The following is a 10,511-nucleotide window of genomic DNA, read 5'->3' on the forward strand; positions in this document are numbered from 1 at the left end:
AACTTTGATTTCTTTTTTAAGGCACATGAACAAAAGCCTCACATCTAAATACCCTTAAATGTGAAATATAGATTTTTTTGTTAGAATTCATGAAATGTGAATCCGACAAGCCTAGTTATCTTCTGCAAGAATACTTGTCATACAATAAGAGAAAACTGAACAACGAAGAGAATTGAAGACAATTAACAATAATTGAATGTATTTCTTTGAAATTGATTTTTGCTTATTGCTTGATTACAATGAAGGATATGACATCCTTATAAAGAAATTTAACTCTAAAGATAGAAACCCTAAATGGTGGAGTCTACAAGATAGACTGAGAGTTGAAACACAATGCATGAATCAGTCATGTATGCACAAAAAGAATAATAGACTAATTAATGTATGATACTCTCCAAATCTAAACATAGTTTTCTTTTCCTAGTTTGCATTATGCATGGAGATAAATATTAATTAATTATTCACAATTAAGTGAATAATTAATGTATGAATTATTTACTCCAACACCCCCCCTGAATGCACAACTGGGAGAGAGGCAAAGATATAAAAAAAAACATGCAAAGATGAATGCATGATGGGTCCCGGCCTAAAGCCTGATTAGGTAGCCATGAACAAACATACAAGTTTCTCAGAAACAGAGCAAAGGAGAAAACCCAGTGGGAAAAGAACTCCTCTCCAAAAGAGAAATAAAAAAGAAAGTACAAAACCAATGTCTCAAGAGACTCTCTCAAGAACATATGTACTACTAACCCCCCCATGAGAGAGGATCCAGGCTCCAAAGCCCCCCTAGAATGATAGAACCCCTGTGCTAATGATCAAACTAATGTGGGTCCAATGTGGAGGAAACAAAATTAATGGACATAGAAGAGGAAAAACTTGTATGTAAGGCAAAACTAAAAGACCTGGATGTTGATCAAAGGAGAACACATGATGATCTTGTAAAGGAAGCTCCAATGATGGTGGGATAATAGATGTATTGAATCTGTCATATGAGAGGGAATGAACATCCTCTAATATGTCCTCAACAACTACAGTAGTGGGCTCAACGCATGGAGTGAAAATATCTGGTGGTCCTGAAGAGGAATCCTACTGAACAGATGCAAACTAAATAGGAGGTGGAGGTGTAGAAGTCACAACACTGGTCTCTGGAACAACAAATAAGTTCAAGTGACCTGACTTCACCTCAACATGATCTCTTGAAAAAAGAGAGGAATTCTCAGACAATGGAGAAGATGTATTAAAATGAGAAAAGGAGTACAATCGGGAAGAATGACCAACTGCCTTTGTAGCAACAATGTCTCCGGTCGTGTTATCTCTGATGTGCACTGAATCTCATATGAACTCAATTGTCTTCCCTGTCCCACTATGAGCAATCTGATAAATAGAGAGAAGGTTAGAAGACAAAGATGGTATACAAAGTACATCATTTAAAGTACCATCATCAATATCGATAGAACCCTTCCCACATATTGTCATAACAATGTTGTTGCCCATCAAGATGTGTGGTGTAGGAGAAGCCTGAAAAGATGAGAAAATATCTTGAGAAGATGCCATATGGTGTGAAGAACCCAAATCCAGTAGCCATCGAGAAGAGGGTGAACGAGTGGTTGCACATAATGTATGACCCTTTCCATTGGACTATCCATCTGTTTGGAATGAAGGAGAAGAAGAAGACCTGTTAGAAGAAGAAGAAGGAATGTTGTTCTTTGCAAGAAGAGCAGTCAAATCTGAAATTTGTTTCTCATATCCATCAAACTTCTTCTGATGACAATATGTCTCATTATTTCCTTGCTTTTTACAATAAGCACAAATAGGTCTTTCTCTCTTCGATGATTCTCCCTTAGGAGAAGGTGAACTAGAGTTCTGTGAAGTGAAATCCTTTCCTTGCCTTCTGGTCTTTTGATTTTGTTTCTTACCTTTACTAGATGAAGCCTTTGTGTATGTTTGATTTGGTGTAGTAAGAAGAGTTGAAGCTTTTGAAGGCTTCAATGTACCCATTTGAATCAAATTGGACTATTCTCGCATGAGCTGAATGGAAAACTCATCAAGAGAAGGCATGGTGTAGTTGGAGCCCATAGCATCCTTTGTAGCATAGAAGGCAGAAACAAAGACAAAATAATTTGGACCAAGCTTTGGAAGAATAGAAAGGATTAACTGATCATCTTTCTTCTCAATACCTTACTACTTTAGATGAAGCCTCAAGGACTTAAGATTTGTGAAGATTAACTGATCATCTTTCTTCTCAATAAAATCAAAAGGATTAAGACATATCAACTCATTCTCCAACTAATAACTCCTGAGTGTTTCTTGCTTACCAAATAGAAGCTCAAGTTGTGCCCAAACTTCCTACGGTGTATTGCAAGACTCAACATGATACAAGAGATCAAGAGAGATACTCATGCAAAGAGTGTCAAAGGCCTCATCACATTTGTTGAACCATTTCCTCTTCTCTACAACACCTGTAGGTTCGATTTATGTACCCTTGGTGACTCGATATAACCCCAACTTCTTAAGTGTGATCTCAATGTGAGACTTCCACTCGAGAAAATTAAAAGTGGTAAGAAGAGGCATATTGCTTTTCTCCATGATGCTAGAAAAAGTATAGAACTGGGACAAGAAAAAATACAGTAATAGAGCCCAAAAATCAGAACTTAATACCTCTATGAACAAGTATTGTGAAGCTCGGATCACAGGAAGGCGGAATAGGACTAGAACATTGCATTGTTGACTTTGGAAAGAAGAAACAAAAATTGGGTAAAAAACCTGAAAATAAGGACCTGAGGTCTGGATAGAGCTCTATATCAAATTTTCGGTGATATTTCATTTGCGAAAAACGGAGTTCGGATGCACAAGATATGCCCCCGGGAGTGCAAACTGCAACTTATGACTTCAACTAGCAAAAAAACCTTCTAAATGAAAAAATCAGAAAAAAATATCTCTTGAAATGAATCTGTCTTGGAAAGAGCTTTTTGACGATATATGGTTTGTCAAAAAATGACTCTATATGCTCAAGTTATGCGCAAAAAACCAACCGCTGCTTTTTTGAACTTTGAAGGGCTAAAAATAGATAAAATCAACTAAATTTAGAAGAGCTCCAAATTTAATGGGTCCGTACTGATGACATCAGAATGATGTCATGGATGTCAGCGCTGATGCAATGTACTTTTGCTGCAAGGGGTTGACTTTCTTATTTTGTGTTTAAAAAAAACCTTTTTGAAAAAACATGCACCCACTCGATTTTATTTTATTTTTTACCAGCCAGTTTGTTTTTTTTTTCAGAAATTTTTTTGTCGCAAGTGTAGGTATGGCCGTATGGATTTTCGTGCCTTGAAAAGTGTGCCAATGAAAATTTTTGCTCCTGATGCTCCCATCACCAAAAATAGGCACATTATATATCAAAATTCGTGGAATCAACCTTTTGAATCCAATTGTGAGGTCCTTTTGGATCCAAAATGCTCTGAATTTTTAGGCACTCTCTGGAACAGAGAAAACCCTCGAACTTCGAACCCTTGCAAAATTGACTCTGTATATCGGATTTCAGTGAAACAAAAGGCGACCCTAACTTTCTCGAGCCTTCTGGAACTGATGGTCAGCTCCAAATTAACCCAAGGTAAATATTTGTTGTGTAAATGCAAATAATCTCCAAAAAGCGAACAAGAATCTTCAGATCTAGAGTTCTGATACTAGATGTTAGAATTCATCAAATGTGAATCCCACAAACCCAGTTATCTTCTGCAAGAATACTTGTCACACAATAAGAGAAAATTGAACAACAAAAAGAATTGAAGACAATTAACAATAATTGTATGTATTGCTTTGAAATTGATTATTACTTATTGCTTGATTACAATGAAGGCTATGACATCATTATAAAGAAATCTAACTCTAAAGATAGAAACCCTAAATGGGGGAGTCTACAAGATAGACTGAGAGTTGAAACACAATACTTGAATCAGTCATGTGTGCACAAAAAGCATAATAGACTAATTAATGCATGATACTCTCCAAATTTAAACATAGTTTGTTTTTCCTAGTTTGCATTATGCATGGAGATAAATATTAATTAATTATTCGCAATTAAGTGAATAATTAATGTATGAATTATTTACTCCAACATTTTTTACCTATCTATTCCTCATAAGAAGTTTTAGTGGTAAGAGATGAAGAAGTAGATTTTTTAATCTAGTGGGCAATAATCATAGCATTTTCCCAAAAGCATCAATCCAAATTTGTATAAATTACAACATACTTTTGACTCTTTTCATCTATGTTTGGTTCATCATTTTTGTAACCTTGTTTATCTTGGGGTGTAATAATTAGTTTTTGACCACATACTAGTTGTATCTCCATATAATACATCTAATTACTTAGAGAAATATTAACCTCTATTTTTAGATCTCAGCATATTTATCTTCCAATTTGACTAATTCTCAACCAAAGTCTTAAAATCCATAAGCTTAAATAAAACTTGAGATTAAGATCTAAGAAAATAAACTCATGTATACCTTGAATAATCATTCATGAATAAAACATAATGATGCAATTTACTAATAGAGCCCAAAATTATTGGACCAAATACATCTAAATAAATGACTTTTAAAATACAAATTCACTCTAGTACTTCCAATAAGAAATGAAACTCTATTTTGATTTCCAAACACACAATGCTCATTGAAATCAAACTCACCAAAATAAAAATAAATGTCATCAATCATCATTCAATAACAATCATTCAAAGACAATTTTCACCAACATGAATCAAACATTATTGCTATAATATATACATACATTTTCTAAGTGCCAATGACACTCGAAAAAGCATGAAATGTGGAGTCATCAAGCCTAAATAGAGTCCAACAATGTGAGCCTCTTGCTACCACTAGATTTTCTTTGACCAACCTACAACCAAATTTGGTGAAATTTCGCATGCACTCTAAACTCATTAAACTTGAACATATTAAGAATATTCTTCACAAGTCTTGGAATACACAAAATCTATTGAGAGTTCCATTGAAAAATACCTCTTCCTTTCCCTTACAAACAATTTGAAGCAAACTATTATCATCCAAGGAAACTTATTTTCCATCACAAGGTTAGTAAAACAAGACCCACTTTGTATGAAGAATCATATGATAAGATCAACTTGAATCACTGATTCAAGGGTCGTCACTCTCAAAATTAACATAAATGAATAAAACATCATTATCACCATCACATCACTTATACATTTATTATTCAAAAATAAATAGATGAAAAAGAGACAAACATACAAGATATGCAACTATTACCTGAACATTTAGCTTGATAAGTAGGACCACTCCTCACATTTAACCCTTACAAAGAATAAGGTCAACTTTCACATCTAACCCTCACCATCATGACACAATCCTCTAAACAAACTATTATTTTTTTATTTTTTTTAAAGTTGACCCTAAGCAAATAAAACTAAAACTTGAGAGAAAACAAAATAAAACATCTCCTTTTAGGGTATTTATATATAAATCCAAAATACACACAAGCAAGAGCTAAAAATGTATGATAGTTTTGAGTGGTTAACAAGATAATACATTGGTGACCATGAATATCCCTTCCTTTTATCTGCAACCCTGTCCAACACTTGTAAAAGATATGCAAAAATGGTGTTCAAACAAAGAGGATCAAAGTGCACCACAAGCAACATCATCTTCAAAAGGAAGCAAACTTTTGGACTGGATAACAAGAAAATGAAATCCATGATTGTTTATGTCCCATTCTGTATCAACTATCAACTAAATAATGGAGATGCCACAAGTTTTATTCCATCTTCATTCAGATGCTTTTCCTGACTTTGATTGTTTTGGTTCTATTCTCAGACTTGAATGTAATTTTTATTGTTGCGTCTTTTTGGCATTTTCTAAGAGATATTGGATCATCTTGTTCTGTTGTTTTCTACACTAATACGTTTGGTTTTATTTTCTGTTGCTGCTCATTATATGTTGCTGTTACAGTAATAAGTTTTGCTGTGTATACTGTGGGTTTTATGTTACAGTAATAATGTAGTTTTGGTTTGTATAATGTGGATTTTATGTTCCACTAATATTTTCTGTTGCTGCCCATTATATGTTGCTGTTACACTAATAAGTTTGTTTTGCACTATGTTACAGTAATGTTGTAGTTTCGTCTTATGTTATTGTGGGTGTGTTGCTGATTATTCTCTGCTATAATTTCTGTTTACTCACAGACTGTAGTTATTATTTATAACTATATAGTATTAACTGTTGTCTCTGTTAATTGCTATCCAGTTTTAACTGCTATATTTTTTTTAAACTATTCTTCGGTATAAACTGTTGTATCAGTTTTAAGTTATTTACCAGCTTGAATTTATAGCTATTTATTCTTAATTATATATATATGTGGGGGTCAATATTTTTGTAATGTCATATTTCGAAAAAAAATGAAAACAAAAAAAGTATAGAAATGAAATATTTGCATTCATTTATTAGAGAGTGAATAGAAAATTTAAAAAAAAAAAAAAAAAGAAGGTCAATATGTTTATGACTTCATATTTCAAAATTAAATGAAAACATAAAAAAATATAGAAATGAAAATGAAATATATGCATCCATTTATTAAAGAATGAATTATATATATATATATATATATATATATATATATGGTTTGGTCAATGTGTGGTGGTTGAAGTTCATCTTGGAAAATAATAAATATGTTTCATATAGAATTATGGTTAGAATTTTGTGGTTTTTTTTTAACCGCACTATCTTTATTCTTTGTGGGGCTGCTTAAGTCTTTTTGTGGAGTAACCACTCCTTAAAAAATGAAAACAAGTGCCACGTAGTGGCTAATAGTATTGTAATAATGAAACAATTGTCTAGTTAATAGATTAGTTATAAAATATCAATTTGGACATACGTTTCAACAATGGTTAGAAAAAATTTGAATTAGTAAAGGATGGAGCAGCAGAGGAGACTAGGGCTTCAACCTAGGGAGTTGCAGGTTTTTCGCTCGCAAGAGGGATCTTCCCATGACCGAAGATATGCAGATTAGGGCATGCGACCGAGTCTCAAGTAGTCACGACCTGGTAAACGTCCTTGGCAAAATCCAAGCAAGGCTTGGGAGGATCAGGACAGGTTCTTCTATCCTCAAAAGCAGTGGGGGGGGGAGGCGAGAACCCAAGAATCTAAATATCTGAGAAAGGAGACATTCAAAACTCAAGGGCCTCGTAATAAGGAGTACGACCCTAAAACTATATGGCAACACTGCCAAGAGAAAGAGTGGCAACCTATAAGAAATTTACAGAAGCAGACAAAGTTTCCGGAGCATAAAGAGGGCATGAGGCTGGAGAAAGTTTTGTTGATGATAGACAACAAAAGTTGGAATGACTTCGTGGCCTTTTTCTGGGAGAGGGGAATTTTTATAAAATGTTTCGGTGACTGGCCGTCGGTGGGTAAGATGAAAGGTTGGTGTGTTGAAAATTGGAAATGCAAAGTCCAACTCAAAACCCTACCAAATGGTTTTTTTCTTGGTAACCATTGAAGATGGTAAGGATAAGCAGGAAATTTTAAATAATGGACCCTTCTTTATGGGTGGTAGGGGATTGTACATTAGGGATTGGGAACCTAACTTCAATCCTGTGTTGGCATCGATTGAAGAGGTGCCTATCTGGCTAAGATTATATAACTTGCCCAAAGAATACTGGAATGAGGAGTCCTTTCGAGCCTTAGGTAACAAATTGGGTTTCTACATCAAAGCGGACGAGGCTATTGAATCCAAAGACTTCAGTATGTATGCACGAATATGTATTGGGTGGAAACCCCAATACCCACTCCCAGAACAAGTTGAGATCATAACAAATGCAGGACAATGGCTTCAAAAAATTGAGGTGGAGGAATCAAATGAAAGATGCAACCATTGCAAAAAAGAGGGACACACGGAGAAAACCTGTTTAATTGGCCCAAAAGGAAAAAATGTGGAGACAACGATCGAAGATGAGGTAAACTTTTTTGTGAGCAAAGAAAATACAATGGATGAGACGAGAACAAAAGGCGACACAGCTCAGCCTCTGCCAAAGCCCTTTTTTCAAGGGGAGGGGTTGATGGCAAATAACAATAGACCCCAGGAGGTGGAAGAAATTGTAACAGATGCTTCTCTTATAAGCAAACATAGGGAGGCCGCAGGTTGGGTAGAAGATGCCATTGCAAGAGTGGAGAAAGCAGTTGACATTCTGGATGAGGTAAAATCCAGGGTCATCCCTTCCGTGGAAATAGGAGTAAACTCGAAGATAGTCCAGCACACGGAGAATGATCAAGATTTGGGGACTGAAAAGGAGGAAACCAAGGAAAACAGAGAATCCGATGGAGTTGTTGATGATGATGAATGGGGATGGATGGATGAGGAAGACATCCTAGAAATAAGGACAATAGAGCAAGTGGAGCCTATGTGTAACAAGGTGCGGATGGGGGAAAAGAAATCTAGAGGCAGAAAGTCAAATCAATTCAAGATTGCAATGGCTGGAAGTGCCAAAGGGCCAAAGTAAACTGACAGTAGGGAAGGGTGTCACCCTTCCTAAAGGACAATGAAAATCATAACCTGGAATGTCAAGAGATGGAATGCCCCTGACAAACGCCAATTGATCAAACGAGGTTTGGATCAATTAAGGCCAGATGTAGTTTTCTTACAAGAGACAAAGATGAATAAAGAGGAAGCTAGCTTACTCATTAGATCCTGGAAGCAGTGGACAGGGGCCTTCATGGATTCGGAGGGAGCCTCGGGAGGTTTGGGTATTCTCTGGAACCCAAACAACCACAAGGTTGAGGAAGTATTTGTTTCCCCTATGTGGCAGGTGTGTAAGATTCATTCATTTCCTCTAAATGCTGATTTCATTTTGATTAATGTCTATGGCTCGTCAAAACCAAGTCTTCAAAGAGAATTTTGGAAGCCCCTCTCTTCCCTCATTCAAGAACTAGAAGAAGGTGTTATTATTATTGGGGGTGATTTTAATGCTATCTTGGATCTGAATGATAAATCGGGGAGCAAGGGAGGACCTTCTACGTCCCAAGTAAATTTTCAAAATTTTGTGGTTGAGAATGGACTTAGGGAAGTCAAATCCAAGGAAGGTCAGTTCACATGGTCGAACCGAAGGATCTTAGGGAACAATGTAGCAGAAAATCTTGATCGTTTCTTCTTGGGAGGGCCCTGGGCGGAAACCAATCTCCTTTTCATCTCAAATATCCAACCGATGGTTGCTTCAGACCACCTACCAGTGGAACTCACCATAGCTTTCGATGGCCCTCCCATTAGATGCCCTTTCAAATTTGAAAAAATGTGGTTGAGGGATGGAAGTTTGAGGGATTTAATCAAGGAATGGTGGTCTGGGGCCCCAAAGACTTTTGGTACTAAGGCCTTTGTTTTTGTCAAGAAATTGCAATTTGTTAAGTCTAAAATCAAAGAGTGGAACCGAATCAAGTTTGGCAATATATTTGCAAATAAAAGAGATCTGGAGGGAAGGTTGGCTGCATTGCAAGAAGAAATAATTCAAAAGGGGATGTCATCCGAGATGTTTTTGCAGGAGAGAGACCTCAAAAGTCAATATAGTGAAGTTTTGGCCCGAGAGGATATCTACTGGCGTCAAAAGTCGAGGGAGTGTTGGCTAGGGGAAGGGGACAGAAATACAAATTTTTTCCATAACTCGGTTAAGGCGAGAAGGTCCCAGAACAAAATCACTACCATTTATAACAGTGAGAATGTCTTGTTAGACAATTTGTAGGACATAAATAAAGAGGCAGTTGATTTTTTTTTGGCATTACTATCTAAGGAAAGTAATACCAATTAGGAGCACCAACAAAATGGGCTCAATGTTATCCCAGAGCTGATAACAGATGCACAAAATCAGGCACTTATGAAACCCATCTAGGCCGAGGAGGTTCGGAAAGCGGTATTTAGTATGGTGGGAGACAAAGCCCCAGGGCCGGATGGTTTCCCGACGTTTTTCTACCAAACCTTCTGGGATATTGTAGGAAATGATGTTTGGGCAGTAGTGGAGGAATCCCGGAGCAAGGCGAGTGTCGCAAAGGAACTAAACTGCACACTACTATCCCTTATCCCCAAGGTGGAGCATCCTACTTCCTTTAATGAGTTCAGGCCAATTTCTTTGTGCAATACCATTTATAAAGTGGTAGCTAAAGTGATCTCAAATAGGTTGAAACCATTGCTAAGTCATATCATTTCAGAAGAACAAAGCGGTTTTCTCCTAGGTAGATCGATTGTGGAAGGAATAATAATTACCCATGTAGCTATCCACACAGTACGTTAATCAAAAGTGGATCGAATGCTGATCAAACTAGACATTAGAAAAGCATATGACATGGTGGATCGGGAATTTCTTCTCCAGGTATTGCAGAGTTTTGGCTTCTCAAAAGAGTGAACTAGCTGGATACGGGCTTGTATAGGGGGGTGTGGACTTCTATCTTGGTTAATGGCAGCCCACAAGGCTTCTTTCAAACTACCTGTGGGAT

At 36.4% G+C, this 10,511-nt stretch overlaps 1 protein-coding gene across 1 annotated transcript; it reads left to right on the forward strand.

The window, feature by feature from the left end:
• Positions 1-8,572: 8,572 nt before the first annotated feature.
• Positions 8,573-9,763, forward strand: LOC131050696 (uncharacterized). Its single transcript, XM_057984906.2, has one exon. It carries the CDS (start codon positions 8,573-8,575, stop codon positions 9,761-9,763), a length of 1,191 nt encoding a protein of 396 aa, XP_057840889.2.
• Positions 9,764-10,511: the final 748 nt, after the last annotated feature.

The sequence above is a fragment of the Cryptomeria japonica genome, chromosome 9 (genome assembly GCF_030272615.1).
Source record: "Cryptomeria japonica chromosome 9, Sugi_1.0, whole genome shotgun sequence".
NCBI lineage: Eukaryota > Viridiplantae > Streptophyta > Pinopsida > Cupressales > Cupressaceae > Cryptomeria > Cryptomeria japonica.

Excerpts from the sequence above, each read along its gene's own strand:
- LOC131050696 (XM_057984906.2), top strand. The coding sequence starts at position 8,573 with ATGAAAATCATAACCTGGAATGTCAAGAGATGGAATGCCCCTGACAAA.